Raw genomic sequence first — 16,305 nt, 5'->3', positions numbered from 1 at the left:
ACTTTGAAGCCTCATTCTCCTGAGTACTCAGTGCCCACATTTGCTTTCTTTCTGAGATGGAGGTCTCACACTGTAGCCCAGGTTGCCCTAGACCTTCCTAGGTAGCTCAGGCTAACTTCATATTTATGGTTATCCTTCTGCCTCAGCCTTCTGATTTCTGGGATTCCAGGCATGCAACACTATGCCTGGCTTCCCATTTATTCTTTCCAACAGAAATTCCACTTTTTCTGGTAACTCAACTTTTTCTTGCTTTCTTGCCCGGGTTCACCTGTGTGGTTGAAAGTCGTAGTAGTTTTCAGCCTGCGATATTGCCACTGTGCGAGGCTAAGTGGAAACCAGAGGTCAGCTTAAGAATTTGCTCTGAGGGCTGGAAAGATGGCTCAGTGGTTAAGAGCATTGCCTGCTCTTCCAAAGGTCCTGAGTTCAATTCCCAGCAACCACATGGTGGCTCACAACCATCTGTAATGAGGTCTGGTGCTCTCTTCTGGCCTGCAGACATATACACAGACAGAATATTGTATGCATAATAAATAAATATTTTTTTTTTAAAAAAGAATTTGCTCTGAGTAGATGTTACTCTTTGAGTAGCGAGGGTAAGGGATGTGTGTGGAAGAAAACTCAGCTTGGGACATAGATGTCAGCCATGTGGGGTAGAATCTTGTGACTTTGTCTTGAGATATAGGCCCTGGGAACACTTAGCATACCCTTATATTCTTCAAAGACATCATAAAAACAGATTCCCAGACACAAAGCAGTGCTTTGGGGCTGCTGCATAGCTCCCTTCCTTCATGAGGGGTTTGTGTACTGTGGCGAGCTGGTTGGGCTGCCTGCTCCAGACAGAGGTGCAGATCAAGAGAGAAACTGAGGTAGTCTTTGGAGCCAGAGGTAGTCCTTTCCAAGCAGTGAGTTTTATAGATTGTACAGTGGATGACCTACTAGTGATGTTCGATTTCTCTTTAAAGGACATGCAATAATTGTGATAATAACAACACAAACAAAATGTAGGTCTAATATGAACTAAACCCTAACGTTACTTATGGGGTTGCTTTACACGCATTCATACTATGCAGAACTCTCAACAGTTCCCTGAGATTGAGAAGATAGTGTGGGGATAAGCCGTGTTTACGGTGGAGGCATCTGGGGCATAGGAAGTTACTTAACAGCTAGATCTTGGTCCAAGAATCTAGAGCCTGTGCAGCTCGCTTGTGTAACTCAGAACCTCCCCTGGCGGGGAACACCCAGTGCTACCGAGCCCTTCTCTCTTCCTCTCCTGGCCTCAACATCCTGTTTTGCCTTTTTTTTTTCTTCTTCAGCATCACCCGAGACCCCCACCGGTTCCCCTCGGAGATTGCTGAGGCCCAGTGCAGATATTCAGGCTGCATCAATGCGCAGGGGCAGGAAGACAGCTCCATGAACTCCGTCGCCATCCAGCAAGAGATCCTGGTCCTCCGGAGGGAGCCCCAGGGCTGTCCTAATTCTTTCCGGCTGGAGAAGATGCGGGTGAAGGTCGGCTGCACCTGCGTCACGCCCATCGTCCGCCGCACAGCCTGACAAAGCTTCGCGTTAAACTGAAGAAGCTGGGGAAATGCCTGTCTTTATCCAGCACTCTGCATAAAGCCTTATATTCAAGTCTCTCTGCTTCCTAGGACTCTTAGTAAGGTGTGCATGGCGTTCTTGAAGCTCTGTTAGGTATAGTGTTAATGTTATTATTAGATAGAGTGTTAACTGTTAGATATAGTGTTAGCTATTAGATATAGTGTTAACTTTCTGGCATGTTTTAGAATTGCTACCTACCAGCCCTGATGCATTCTAATGCCTTGAACTTCTGAAAATGAAGGAGAACTAAGGCACCCTTGGCCCAGCCTCTTTATATTACATGATGACCATATATATATGTACATATATATAGTCAGTCATGTCACTTTGGTGCAATATCATTCTTATAGAGTTCAAGGAAGTACTTGTATTTCTGATGGAAATGGAGAAAACCCATTCAGAATGTATGTGTAGTGTGGGCTGGGTAAGCAAGGATGGGGCAAGCATCTGGTATGTGTGTCCATAGAAAAATTTGCTAAATATAAATTAGGGTGCCATAAACTATTATGTATTTATATTTGACAAACTACACATATATTTATGACCTATTGATTATATAAAGCTTAGTAGAAAATTAATATATTCATTACTTATGAAATAAAATATTATTAATTAAAATATTTGAAGTATGTGCTGCTTAATTTTTGTCAACTTGATACAAACTTGAACCACCTGGCAAGAGGGACCCTCAATTGAGAAACTGCCCCCATCAGATTAGTCTCTGGGCATGTCTGGTGGGCATTTTCTTGATTAATGGTTGTTGTGGGAGAATACAGCCCGTTTTGGGTAGTGCTACTCCCTCTAACCAGGTAGTCTTGAGCTGTATTAAAAAAAAAAAAAAAAACTAGCTGGGCAGGCCTTGGAGAGTAAGCCAGTGGGCAACATTCCTTCATCATCTTGGCTCCAGTTCTTAATGAGTTCCTGCCATGACTTCCATCCATAATGGTCTCTATGTTATAAGCCAAACAAATCTGTTCCCCACCAAGTTGCTTTTTGTTCTTGATGATTAGCATGGCAACACAGAAAGGAATTAAGGCAAAGTAATTGTTTCTACTTCCAGCTTGCACTCCCAAGACTTTATAGCCCTAAAGATTTTGAAATTCTCTATGAATGTCATTTGTTTATCATGTTTCCTCCTCTGACTCTGTTAGAGTTATTGTTATTAATCAATTGAGGTTCGGTTACACTTGCATGGAGCGTTAAGGGAAACGTTGCGAACAGAGTTCAAGTGTGGGGGCAACATGTTACTTCTCCGCTCTTCTGGCGCATTATGTAACGAGACATTTACTGACCATTGTGTTCGCCACTTGCTGTAGAGAGTGGAAGAAGATGTGCATAGTAGGGCCCTGGTATTGGCATCCCCAACCCGTCATTAGCGTCGCCATGCGGTTCCTTTGCCTCTTTCTCCCTATGACTTCTCGATTGTACGGGGCCACCAGGAGTCTTTTGTCAGACTCCTGTGTAACTTGGGGACACACGGAATGCAAGTCTCAGCCTCGGGGGAGCTTGTGTCCCCCCTTTCTGGATACAGCATCTCTCTTTCGCAGCTACCGTGCCGCCTGCCTTAAGAGCATCCACATTGCTGCTGCGTCCTGGTTCCAGAGAGGGAGTGGATTGTACGGCTGTTCTTTTTAGCTGGGATTTGGTTTGAGGTCGGACAGACGGTAGGAACTCGGTGCTTCCATTTCTAACATGGACCTGATCTAACAACAGGAAGCATGGTGCGGCATGCTCTCTTCAAGTTTTCACTAAAGAACCCCGCTGCAGACAACAGTACGGTTCCTTGCCTAGTGAGCCACCTGTGGCTGGTTCTGTGCGCCGGATTGGAGCAACGACAGAAGCCTGGCAACATTTCCCAGGATAACTCTCGCGATGCAATGTACCACAGATCATAAAACGTACATTGAGCCAGCGGATCACATATCACTCCTAAATGCATTTATTTCTTCTTTTCCAAATCACACCCATGGAGTAGATTATAGTGAACTCTGATGTTGGCTACAAGGGCTACATTTGCTTTTTTTTATTTAATGTTTTTAGGACAAGGGCATGGTTAGAGTGATGTGAAAAATATAAGATCTGAATTCTGAGGGTCAGTTAAGATTGGAGAGATATTTTTCTTAATGGTGGTCTCACACTGTAAAGGTCAAATAGACCATGATAGCCCCTGGCTTACTTCCCACATTTATGAATGTAGCCTGGAGAAATTAGTTGACATGTTTCAGGTCACAGTTACTAGCAGAAACAGGTTCACAGGCTCCAAGTTCAAGACCTTTGCATTTTGCTTTTCCAGCACGGCCAGAGTGTATCTGATAAAGAACCACGTCAGTCATCTCCCTGTATGGACTTGTACTGGCCGTGGGAGAGGATATAAAAGTATCACATCCTCCATCTCCAAACACATTGCTCACCGAGCCCCAGAGGCTGAGCAAGCTTGCCTCCTTGGCTTGTGGTTAAAGCTGAAACTGCACATCCTCCTCTACTCACGAGGTGGCACACTGCTTCCATATGTTCTTGGGTTCTTTAGCAAAGCTAGAAGAGACAGGAATGGCTGCTTCGTGGGTGCATCTGTCTGCTCAGGTGATTGAGACACCATGGAGCAGAATGAACGTGCTATGGTCATCAGCTTTGCCGAGCAGTCTGAGGTGCGGAAGTCCCCCATTCTGCTTGAAGACGCAGACAAAATTGAATGGATTAGTTTTTTGAATAGAGACTTTCCATCACAGTGTGTGGAGAGATTTCCAAGCAGAAACTTGAAAGCACATATCTGTTTCTTTCTGTTTCTTTTTTTCCCCCTTTCCTCAAGCTTTGCTTGTTTGCATCCCCTCTCCAATGTCTCACATAGACCAAGCCGTCCTAGGGCTTGACCTGATCCTCCGGTGTCTGCCTCCCGAGTGCTGGGATTACAGGTATATACTACCATGCTCAGTTTCATGGGGCTTCCGACATGCTAGGCAGCAACTGAGCTGTACCCCTACTCCTCATATAGTTCCTTCCTTTTAGTTCATTATGAAGGTCTCAGAGGAGAGGAAAAATGACATGCTTTCTTCCCCCAACCATGACCCTGTCCTAAAAACAACAAATAACAAAAGCAAATGTAACCCTTGTACCCAGCATTGAAGTTCATTGTAATCTGCTCCATGGGTGTAATTTGGAAAAGAAGCGATACATTTCAGGAGTGATACGTGATCCACTGGATAAAGGTACATTTTACAAGTTGCGATTTGCTTACTCATTAGCGCGGACCAGTTTTGTATGTTGCCCAGTAGTGAAGAAGACTGTATTTCAAAACTAAGACTAAGACAAAGAATGACTGTGATTGTGCATTGAGGGAGGTGATTTTCACAGAGGGTCTAAAAAGATTCTATTTGAGGTTTTAATATCATGTATGAGTGTGGGGGTTTGTGCATATCAGTGCAGTGTCCATGGCTTCCAGAAGTAGGTGCCAGATCCCCTGGTACTTGAGTTATGGGTAGCTGGGAGCTGCACCCGTGTGGGTGCTGGGGATTGAACTCAGTCTTGTGCAAGAGCAGCAAGAGCTTAAGTTCTGAGCCATCTCCCCAGCCCTGCCCCCCTCAGTAGGTTTAGAGAGGGGAAAGGGGGTGGAAATGATGTAACTGTAATACCTAGGCATGAATTCTCAAAAAATTATATAATGCCTGTAACTATTGTAGTTACTTAAAAAACAAATTATGAACTTTGTAATATAGAGAAGTGGCTCTCTCTTTCTCCTCTCTTACTGTCATGCATGTTAAAATTCTGGGTAACATTTATGAGCTATATAATATAGACAGAAAAGACTCTCTCTCTCTCTCTCTCTCTCTCTCTCTCTCTCTCTCTTTCTCTCTCTCTCTCATATTCCATGTTAAAATTCTGGGTACACGTGTTTCCACATCAATAGCTTACCTTGAACAAATTTTTTTTGTCTCAATTTTCTTAACTATAAAATGAGTGAGAACAATATCTCCCTCCAAAGTTTGAGAGACCCATTGAAAGAAGAATTAAATGTAAACCATTCAGAGAAGGTCCCAGCTACAACAGGCTGTTTCTAGTGCAGCAAGGTGTGTGGATTCTAATTCTTGTTTCCAAGTTTAAGTGAATCAATGCATTAAAGAAAGGTGTGTTTATGAGTTATCGCAAATCCATAGACTTGTGAGTGTGCTGGCTTACTTCTGTGGTTTCCTTCTGGGCTGTTTGTAGTTGACACACCACAGCCCTTTGTATGTCCCGAGGGTGAGGACCAGACCTTGTTTGTAGTGGTGGCAACACCAGAAGTCCCATAACCATGCCTCACAACCGCATTCTCATGGCTGTGCGGTTGGTGAGATGGCTCAGTGGGTTACGGCACTTGTTGCTTTAGTGATATGGAGAAAGCAGCCCCTGGGGAGGGCTGCCCTGGACACTTGTGTATGCTGAAGGCTAGAGTTCATCCTCAGTGTGGCTCTCCCCTAGGAGGGGGTGCCATGCTCCCACAAAATGCTTAGCATCTTTAAGTTCAAGAGTTCTCCTAAATTCTAGGTTCTGCTGACACCACACTCTTGGTTTCTCACCAACTAAGAAGGCAGAAACCCCAGATGTCACGCAGACCACTTGTCAAACGCCTGATTGCCTTCTGTGGTCACCTGAAACCCCAAGTGAGAACTCTTAAGGAAACCAATGCTTGTTTCTGTCTCTTGCTGCTGAATATGTCTGCACAGAGATGCTGGCCTTCAGGATCGTATGTGTGAAAAATAAACCCCCAATAGAATTAAAAGTATAAAAGAAAATCAATCCTTTCTTTTGGGTCCATGTTGTTTAGCGTATTAACATCTGTTCAATGCTATTATTTGTGTTCGAGGGCTTAGTTGAATTACTAATGATCTGCAATTGTCAAACGGGAATGAATTTTATTGAGCGGAACAAGGATGCAATCATCCCACTGTGCTTTTGGGTTGCCATTTTTTTTTTCTCCCCAGAAGTCGCAGAATGCTTTGTAATGTAAACTGATGCTTGCTCGGTTTTCAAAGTAGGGATAATCTTTAAACTCTCCTTGTGTTAACTCATCCAGTCATCAGAATAATCTTGTGAAGGAGGAAATATTAATCTGCCTCACTCCACAGGTAAGCGAGCTGCTTATAGTCAGGGCTGGGTTTGTCTATCCAGGGTGTGGAGAGGACCTAAATAAACTCTCTTGTTCCTCTTGATTTAGTTGATTTTTTTAGACATTAATTTTAAAGGTTCCGGAGCTCAGAAATGTATTGTAAACTTTCTCCTAGAAAAAGCCTCTGATTCGAGCCAATGAAGAGATGGAGGGCTGATGGCCAGAGAATGTGTTTTTCCCTAGTCTTCCAGAGGAAGGATGACTTTTTTTTTTTTTATTCCCTCAGGTGCTCTGGGAAAAGGCAGATGTTTGCTATCTCCTTACATTCTTGAGGAAAAATGGTGTCTCGTGTACCTCAATAATTAATTGCACAGTTAACTACTTCAAAGAAACTAAAAAGACTTGGGTTGTAGAGTTCCTTGTCAGTCACTGTGCTCCAGATACTTGCTGACATAGAAGCTAACTGCTCATATATCTCAAGAAATTCCATCAGACACTTAACTACCCAAGGCCTGCCCGTCTGACAGTGCCCTCCTCAGTACCTTCCAGAAGCCTTGCTCGCACCTGTTACAGACATTGTGCTGGCTTCCCACCTGCTACTTTGTGGTTGTGTAGACACCAACCCTGGGGTGGGGAAGAAGCAGCCCCGGTGACCTTCCCCACTTGCTTCAATAATTTGTTCGTTTTCCTAAGGATGTTTGTGTGTGTGTGTGTGTGTGTGTGTGTGTGTGTGTGTGAGCATGTGTATAAACATATATATGTATATACTGCATATATATGTGTATATTTACACTGCATTCTAATTACCATTGCCTCCTTTACCGTCTCTTTCCTCCGTCCCACCACTGTTCCCCATCCCATCCTCTCTACAAATCCCTTTCCCACATTCACTTCTCTTCCTTTTGTGTCCCACTAAGTTTAACCAGGGCCATCTATGTGCCCACGGGCTTGGAGCTGTCCCGTGAAGTGTGGTGAGCTCATTGGTGGCTTTATCACTAAAGACATGTCTGCCCCTCCTCCAGAATATCAGTTATCTATACTTCAGTAGGGCGGGGCAGAAGCTCAGGTGCCCCCTTCCTTTCTATAGCTCACTGTTGACAGGTCCTGTCTTGTACATCGCAGGCGCAGCTGCTGCTGTGAAATCATGATTGCGTTGATGCGTCATTCCCAGGAGATAGAATTTCACAGTTCTCTCCCACTATGTTCTGACTCATACATTCTTTCTGCTTGCTCTTCCATATCATTCCCCGAGCTGTAGATGTGGTGGGATTCAGAAGTCTGAGCACCCAGCTGTCCCTTAACCTCAGCACCTGGAGCATCTATTCATCTCTGCCTTTGCTGACATCATCTGTGAAGAGAAGTTTCTCTGATTAAGTCTGAAAGCAGTGTTTGTCTTTGGGTATAAGCAGAATTATTTAGAAGGGAGCTTGGCACTGTGTCAATTTAGCCACTGTAGGGATGAAAGCATCCTCAACCCTGGGCTTTTAACCAAGTTGATAGTATCAGACTTATATTCTTTCTGGTGGAGTGGGTCTCAAAACTAGAGGGGGCTTGGTTGCGCACATAATGGTTTTGCCACTGTTGGACCAGTGGGCACATCTTGTCTGGCAAATTGGTACTGTAGTTGTAGTGTTCTCAGTTAGGTCGGGCAGCTTATGTCGTTTTTTGCCTGGCAGCCTGCATTACATTGTCCAGTACTATGGAAGCTGGCTAGCCGGAGAAAGCTGCCCTCTCAGTTCTAGTACGGCGTCTTCAGGAATAAGGTCAGCAGTCGTGGACAATAAAGAGAAACTGAAACAGTTAACCAAGTGGAGAGACACCATATGGGCGAAAAATCTTTGCCAGCTATATCTCTGATGGAAGATTAATATGTAGAATACAGAAACAACAAACAAGCCAACAAAAAAGTACCCTAAAACAAAAAACCAAAACCAAACCAACAAGAGCATAAACCAAATTAAACCCTAAGAAAACAAACAACGCAACTTGGAAAAAAAAAATGGGCCGTGGGGTCTGAACAGAGGATTCTCAATGGAATTCGTACAGAATTATGAATTTGAAAATAAACATTTTCAAATGTGTTCAATATCCTTGGCCATTGGGAAAAGGTCATTCAAACTCCTTTGAAACTCTTCTCATTCCTGTCAGGATGGCTCCCATAAAAATATCAAGTGGCAACAAATGTTGGAGAGGATGTGGGGAGAGCAGACCCCTGTTCACTGTTTGTGAGAATATAAATTGGTACAGTAGCCACTGCAGAGATCATAACGGGGTTGGGGGCAGGTCATCATCATCATCAACAACAGCAATAAACCAACTAGAAATAGAGGTGCTACAGGTAGCTCTCTAGGGCATATGCCTTCAGGACTCTGAATCATACTACAGGGATTTTGCTCAATAGTGTCCATTGTTGCTTTATCCACAATAGCCAGCGAAGTGACTCAGTCTATATGTCTACTAATTGACGAATGGATAATGAAAACGTGGCACACACTCACAATGGAGTTTTATTCGTCTGTAAAGGCAAACGAAATTCTTAAATTTACAGGCAGATGAGTGAACTTGGACAAATTATACTGAGTGAGGTAACTCAGACTCAGAAAGACGAACACTGCCTGCTCTGTCTCATGTGTCAATCTGAGCTCCTAATCTTTAGATTGGTATGTTGAACCTGGAATACCTATGGAAGGTGGAAACAAGAATAGAGTGGTTTGGGGTGGGGGATGCCCCAAGGGAGGGGGAACAGCACACCATATGCTATAAGTACAGAGATGGGGAACCCTAGGGTGGAGAGTTTAAACAGGGATGAGAACAGAGGGAAGGGAAGTTATGGGAGAGGGAGGGGGAGGGTTAATCAAAATGAAGGGAGCATGAAAAAGCCATATGAAGACCTCCTACTTTGTAAGTCAACTAAAAAAATATGAGATCCAGGAAGGTGTAAGCTTTATGGCTGAATTAATGCTGCACCTAACAAAATCGCAGTGGCAGATACGGTATCTCTCTCCATGAGCTGTTGGTCAGGGAGGCCACAGAGGTTCTCAGTGTAATACAGGATCTCCCCAGTCCTCATTTTTGAGTGGGTAGCAATGGTGTGAGCTTGTGACCACAGAACCATCCTATTCACAGGATCCCAAGAGCAACCGCCCCATGAGCATTTTCTGATTCTCGACATCAAAAAGTGACAGTGATTTTTGCATCAGAAAATTTCTAGTTGACTCAACATATGATAATATCAATCACACTAATAGAAGAGTAATTTTAGAGTGTCACATCCCAGTACATTTTAAAAAAAAGATTTACTTTTATTATTGCTAATCACGTGTCTGTGTTTTGATGGGTATGTGCATACGAGTGCGGGTGCCTGTGGAGGCCAGGGACATTGGATCCTCTGGAGCTAGAGTTCCAGGTGACCGTGATTCCCCTGAAATGGGTGCTGACGACTAAGTTTTTGTCCTCTGCAAGAGCAGTATGTGCTCTGAATCACTGATCCAACTTTCCAGTCTCTAGGCCAGCATTCTTTCTTGTTATTTTCTGAATGTTCATTCAGCCTAAAAGTTGTGAGTTTAGATGACCGTGAATTAGATTGAAACTGGTCCATTTGTGTGTGTGTGTGTATATGTTTGTGTGTGCATGTGTGTGTGTGTATGTGTGTGTGTATGTGTGTATATGTGTGTATGTGTGTGTATGTATGTGTGTGTATGTGTGTGTTTATGTGTGTGTGTATGTGTGTGTGTGTGTGTGGTTTGTATGTGTGTTTCTGGGAATCAAATGTAGAGCCTTAGACATTCTGAGCAGATTCTTTACCACTGAGCTATAACCCCAGCCCTCCAGTTATATCGTGCGTTTTAGCATCCACCAAGAATTGATCACAGTACAGTTACATCTTTGTGGTTTGGGTCACTACAGACACAGAAGCATACAAGTGCATACTGGTCCTGTGAGAGGTAACAATGTATAACAGAACAAAAGGCCGAGGGTGAAAAGGTATCCTCACAAAATGCACAATTCGCCGGGATGCAGTTCTGCCCACAGCATAAATGACCTTGGGGAACACCCAATGCAAAGAGCAGTTGAATCCCCAGAGACCCCTGCTAACCAAACTGCTCTATTTTGCATTTGCATGAATAAAAAAACCAAATATGTGTATTTCTTATTACAGAAAAAAAGGTTTCAAGATACTTTTATGCGAGGCAGAAAACGCTTTCCTTTCAGAAATTCTGACGTCAACGCAACCAAGCCTCGGGCTTCACTTACTAGCACTCCGTCAGCCAGCATTGCAGTGCCCCTAGAGCACGGTGGGAATTTGTCCGCTGTGTTCAGTTTGTTAGAGCACTGTATGCACGAGTTTCTTATCTGAAAAGTATTTGTGCATAAGGGACTGTGCATGATGGATTACCACTCATTCGTCCCCAAAGATAGCTACATTGTAAAATGTGTGCCTGAGAATATTACTATGTATGAGAAAAGGAACTTGCAGATATGACTAAATGAAGGATTCTGATATTGAGAGATTATCCGGCGTTATCTGTGTGAGTCCTAAATATGACCACCAATGTCCTTGAGACAGGCAGGGTGACGGACAGAGAGAAGGGACTCGGAGAACAACACCGGGTGCAGCACAGTGTGGTTTTGAAGATAGAGGAAGCCACCACAAGCAAGGAACTAGAGGGCTGACACTTTGTTATTAATTTTTATTTTATTACTGTTTTTATTTGTTTTTCAGTGCTGGGGATTGAACTCAGGGCCTTGCAACTCTTAAGGAAGTCCCTAGCCTGACTCCAGTTTCAGATGCTAACACAGACAAATGATTGTTCCTCAAGGACTGGAGGAAGCGTGGCGCCACTGCTAAGGATTTTGGTCCAGTGAACTATTCGGGAATGAATGAATGCCGTGGAATTTGTAACAGCACTGATAAGAAGCCAGTATAGTTCTATGTGTATCCAAGTGCCATTGTTACCTTGCCCTCTTCCTGGTGTAGTATAGGCTGCTCTAGAACTTTCTGTGTAAGAAAGATGACCTTGAACTTCTGATCTTCTGTGTCTACCTCCTAAGTGCTGGGATCTCAGGTGGTCAACACCACCTTGGGTTTTATGAGGTGTTAGAGAGTGCGTCCAGGGTTTTGTTGCACGAAGGGCAAACACTCTGCTAACTGAGTCATATCCCCAGCCATCTTCCCTGAAAATTTTTCTTACTAGAGTAATTCTTCCTCAATTTGAGTTTATGATGATCTTAAACATCCAGTTTCCAGGCTGGAAGAGCATCCTTCTGGAAATAATAATCATTATTCATCTGTTTGTATCCTCTCTGCTTGGTTCCTTGTGCAGAACACTAAGTTGTGTTCATGTGTTCAGGCAGACATTCAGCTCACCTAGTTTCTCACAGGTGATTTCCCTTATCCAGTGGTCAGTTCAGTTGACTAACATTGATAGCAGCAGGCAGCCAGGCTGGGAAATGTCTCTGACTCACCCCTGTGGTGGGTTCTGAAAGAAAACAGTAAGGATGCTGTTTCAGTTTGAGTGCGGCTTGTTCTGTGTGGGAGACGATGAAGAGCATTCTGGGACCCAAAGTTGGCCTCTCAAGATCTGCCTGAAATAGGCAACTTCTTACGGTAACCTCAGGGGAAGGAAGTCTGTGTTGGTAGAGCGCTCCTTCCACGAACATAAACCAAGATGCCTGACCTACATTGAGGGCCTCCAAAATGACCTTCCCTGTCACCCTAGAAGTTCAAGGTTAAGCATAAAGTAAACACTGAATGACAATCATCCTAAACACATGGAGTGCTTGGAATCCATGGCTTTATCCAGCTTTGCGTTTTCCAACCAAAGGGCAATACCGCTGCTAGATTGAGTAGGGGCGGTTATGTGGCTCTGTGGGCAGCTTTTTCATGTCTTTAGGATGAGCTTCCCCTTGCATTTGCAAAGCCGTTCACTTTTCACTCTGACGGGGTCTCAACACCAGGGAGAGAGACCGTCTGCTAAGTGGTGTGGTTTGTGGACCTCCAGAAGGAAACTCTGCCTGCCAAGTTCATCTCTGTGCTCTGCTCTAACGTCCTCTTTGAAGAATCACTTTTGACAGCTGCTGAAAAATGCCCCTTTTTAAGGTAGTAACTCATTACCAGGAAAGGTAGGTTTAATTTTTTTTGCTTTTCTCTAACGTCCTCTTTGAAGAATCACTTTTGACAGCTGCTGAAAAATGCCCCTTTTTAAGGTAGTAACTCATTACCAGGAAAGGTAGGTTTAATTTTTTTAGCCTTTCTTTAGAAACTTTGCCCTTAGGAATGGAGAGATAGCTCGGGAGTTAAGAACACTTGTTGCTCTTACAGAGGACTTGGCTTCCACTCTGGAACTCACATTGGGTGACTTACACACGACTATAACTCCAGCTTCAGGGGAACCAAAGGCACCTTTAGGCCTCTGGGGATACCAGCATTTGTGTGCAAACACTCATACATAATTTTAAAAATGTCTTTTAAAAAACCTCTAGCTTCTAAGATTCAATCATTGTGACACACGTCAATAAGGAAACATTCTTAACTCTTATGCTCATGGTCTAGAAAGGCAGACAGAAAAAGATAGCACTTGGCAGCTGGATCACCATCTTGAAATCGATACATAACCACTGGATACATACATGACAAGTTGCTCTCTCCTATCCCCATGAGGATTTCTGCAGGAACCTTACTTGCCTTGGAGTCTGATTTCTTTCTCCTTTCCTTATAAATATATGAATATATAAATTCATGTATTTATTGGGTCTCTCTCTCTCTCCATGCACATGTGCATGTTACAGCATGCATATGAAGTTCAGAGGACAATTTTCAAGATTCAGTTTTCTCCTTCCACCATGTAGGCTGGGATTGCATTCAGGTTGTCAAGTTTGTTAACAAGCACCATGCTGAGCCATCTTGCCTCCCTGTCTCATCGTTTCTTCAGATGCTGTGATCCAATTCTACATTCACGGCCCACCTCCTATGGGATGTCCCTGCTTTGAGCTGACCTGTGTGCTTTGCCTTTTTGAAAACCGCATTGGACATGTATGCATGTGCTAGACGTTCCTGAAGTTGAAGAATGATGGTGGGAGCTCCATATGAACAGCATCATAGTCAACCAATGATTTCACCACCAACACAAGACATTCTTATGTGTGCATGTAGGAGGGCTGGGAGCTTGAGGTCAGCCTGGGCCTGGTAGCAAGAAGCTGTCTCAAAAGTAATAGATAGATAGATAGATAGATAGATAGATAGATAGATAGATAGATAGATATAGTGAGTAGTGAGTTGGGGCAAAGTTACATGTGTCTGAAGTTTTCCCTTTATGGTTGATTGTGGTTGACAGCTCTTGACCTGACCAGAGAGGAGAGAGTGTCTGAGGTATGCTGGGCATCCTGTTCTAGAATGATGGGCATTTCCGGGTCTCTAAAGGGTGCTGCTGACATAAATGTGACAATTAGTGTTGTTATTCTTTAAGTCAAATCTGAATATGGAACACACATGTAAACAGTGCTCTCAGGTGTAAAAACCTGGTGGATTGGCATTTAAGGAGCAATCCACAGGGAACATTTAGTAACCCCAAGTGTCTTTCGTAGTCTCTCTACTGAACCTCCCTTGTTCTCTGTTTTCTCAGAGATTGAAACAGTTTATCCTTCAGGGAAGCTTCTTAGGCAGAAAGGCAAACAACTCAAAAGAACTTCAGGAAGCTCCTGAAACAGATCAGATTCACAAGGCCCCTTCCCTGCTAGGGGAGAAGCTGAGAGTCATCCTCAGGCAACCCAAATAGGAAGGAAGACTGAGACTGGACCAGCTGCCTGGAAGAAGCAGAAATCAGCCAAGCTGCCTGGAAGAGCTCCATACCAACTGAGGCACCCAGGGCACTGTCTAGCCTGTTAGCTGCCTGCAGGCTGTGCAGTGGGCACCAGGATCCCAGATTTGTGATCTGTCATCCATGCTGGGGTGGGCTTTGGTGACTCAATTGTTTTTAGTCTTTTCTTTTCCTGTAAGTTTCCTCTCGCCCATATTCCTGTAAGTGACCCCAGTAAATCTCATGGCTTCACCAAATTGGGTTTTGGTGGTATCAGTAATTTGGTTTGCTGTGGGCTTCCTATTTGGGGAGAGTAAACTTGTATGCTGTGTCTCCCCAGGAAAATGTTTGTCATACACACAACACTCTTCTCTTTCTCCAGTCTTTTTTTTTTTTTAAAACTTTTTATTGATTCTTTGTGGACGTCACATCATAATGCTGGTCCTACTCATCTACCTGTCCCCTTGCCTCCACCCTCTGCCTTTGCAACCTCCCCAACCCCCAAACAAAATTTAAAGAAAAAAACCAAACCAAACCAAAACAAACTCCCTCAAAAATCAACCAGCCAATCAAGCAACCAACCAAACCAAAAAACACAACTCAGAAACAAAACAAAACCAACAAAACAACAAGCAAAAAAAATCTTGACTTGTGGCATGAAAGCTGCATCGTGGTCCAGTGAGTCACACAGTATATATAGTTCATCCATCTTTACTTGCATGTGTTCATTGCAATGAGTCATTGACCCCATTTGAGGCCCCTGGCTTCTGCTACACGCTGGATACTCGGCCTCCCTTGGGACTCCCCTTGTATATCCTATTGTTGCCTTGTGTCATGGAGATCCTGTAGCTTTGGATCTGCAGGCTGACCCCTTTCACATGCTCCGGCAGTTCATACATGGGATGGATGTTGGGGTGGGCTACCTTGTAGTCTTGGTTCTGGGCCTGGTGGTAGCCGGTTGGTCAGTCTGCCAGCTTTCCCTCATCATCAGCACCCAGGTGAGCTCCCCAGCACTGTCCTGGCAAACTCATCCAGTGCTGCAGAAAATAAGGAGCTGGGCCAGTTCTCCTGCTCTCTTATCCTCGGGTCCAGCTCAACCACGCTCAGACTACCAGGGCCACCTCTACTGTTGGCCCAGCAAGGCGCAGGGCCTGCTCTCTGTCTCTCTGGATTGCTGCGCTTGGTGAGGGGCAGGGCCTTCCTTTCTTTTTTAAATGGAGGAACCACTTAGATTTTGTTCACAGAAATCAGAAGAAATTTAGAAAACCCACAACAGCATCAATAACTATGAGATGTATCAGGATGAATTATAAATAATTGTGAAGTATTTTGCCTATTCTGAAAGTGACGAAAAGTTTGTGTTGATTTTTTTTCAGCCCTCACCTTGCAGTTGAGGCTGAAGCCAGTGGGAAGGAAAGGAAGGAACCTGGAACAGCTCTTTCTAACCAGGTTGACCTCATCCCGGTGAGTCTCCTTGTTGAGGATATCTTCCCCTCTGCAGTACAAAGGGCACATGGACTTGGGCTTCTCTTTCATCCGTCTCTGGACCCAAGGGCAGAGTTGCTATATGTTTGCGGTGAGTGTCACAACTGTGAGCCAGCGATTCCGCAGGAAGGCTGCAGATAGCTCGGTTAACCACACTGCTTCTCAAGAGACAGGGTAGACCGAGGCCAGTGAGATGGGGGTTGGTGGGAGTCGACTGGGAGGTGAGGCAGAGATGCAGTCTAGGTTATCTGGGGCAGTGAAGAGTTTCATTACTAGAACCAGACTGCTGTGCTGCATGCAACTCATGACACTGTGGAAACAGGAGAACTAATCTATTAACTCTTGGCT

General features: G+C 44.2%; 1 protein-coding gene across 1 annotated transcript in view; it reads left to right on the top strand.

The window, feature by feature from the left end:
• The window catches only part of Il17f (interleukin 17F), an 8,486-nt gene extending 6,268 nt beyond the window's left edge, over window positions 1-2,218 (top strand). Inside the window, exon 3 of the mRNA XM_050124120.1 lies at window positions 1,314-2,218. Coding sequence (XP_049980077.1) covers window positions 1,314-1,551 — 238 coding nt within the window. The 3' untranslated portion in view covers window positions 1,552-2,218. The remainder of the gene's footprint in view (window positions 1-1,313) is intronic.
• The last annotated feature ends 14,087 nt before the right edge of the window (window positions 2,219-16,305 follow it).

This window comes from Alexandromys fortis, unplaced genomic scaffold, assembly GCF_014885135.2.
Source record: "Alexandromys fortis isolate MF-2015 unplaced genomic scaffold, M_Fortis_MF-2015_v1.1 scaffold_207, whole genome shotgun sequence".
Lineage (NCBI taxonomy): Eukaryota > Metazoa > Chordata > Mammalia > Rodentia > Cricetidae > Alexandromys > Alexandromys fortis.
This window is presented reverse-complemented; position numbering and strand designations above follow the sequence as displayed.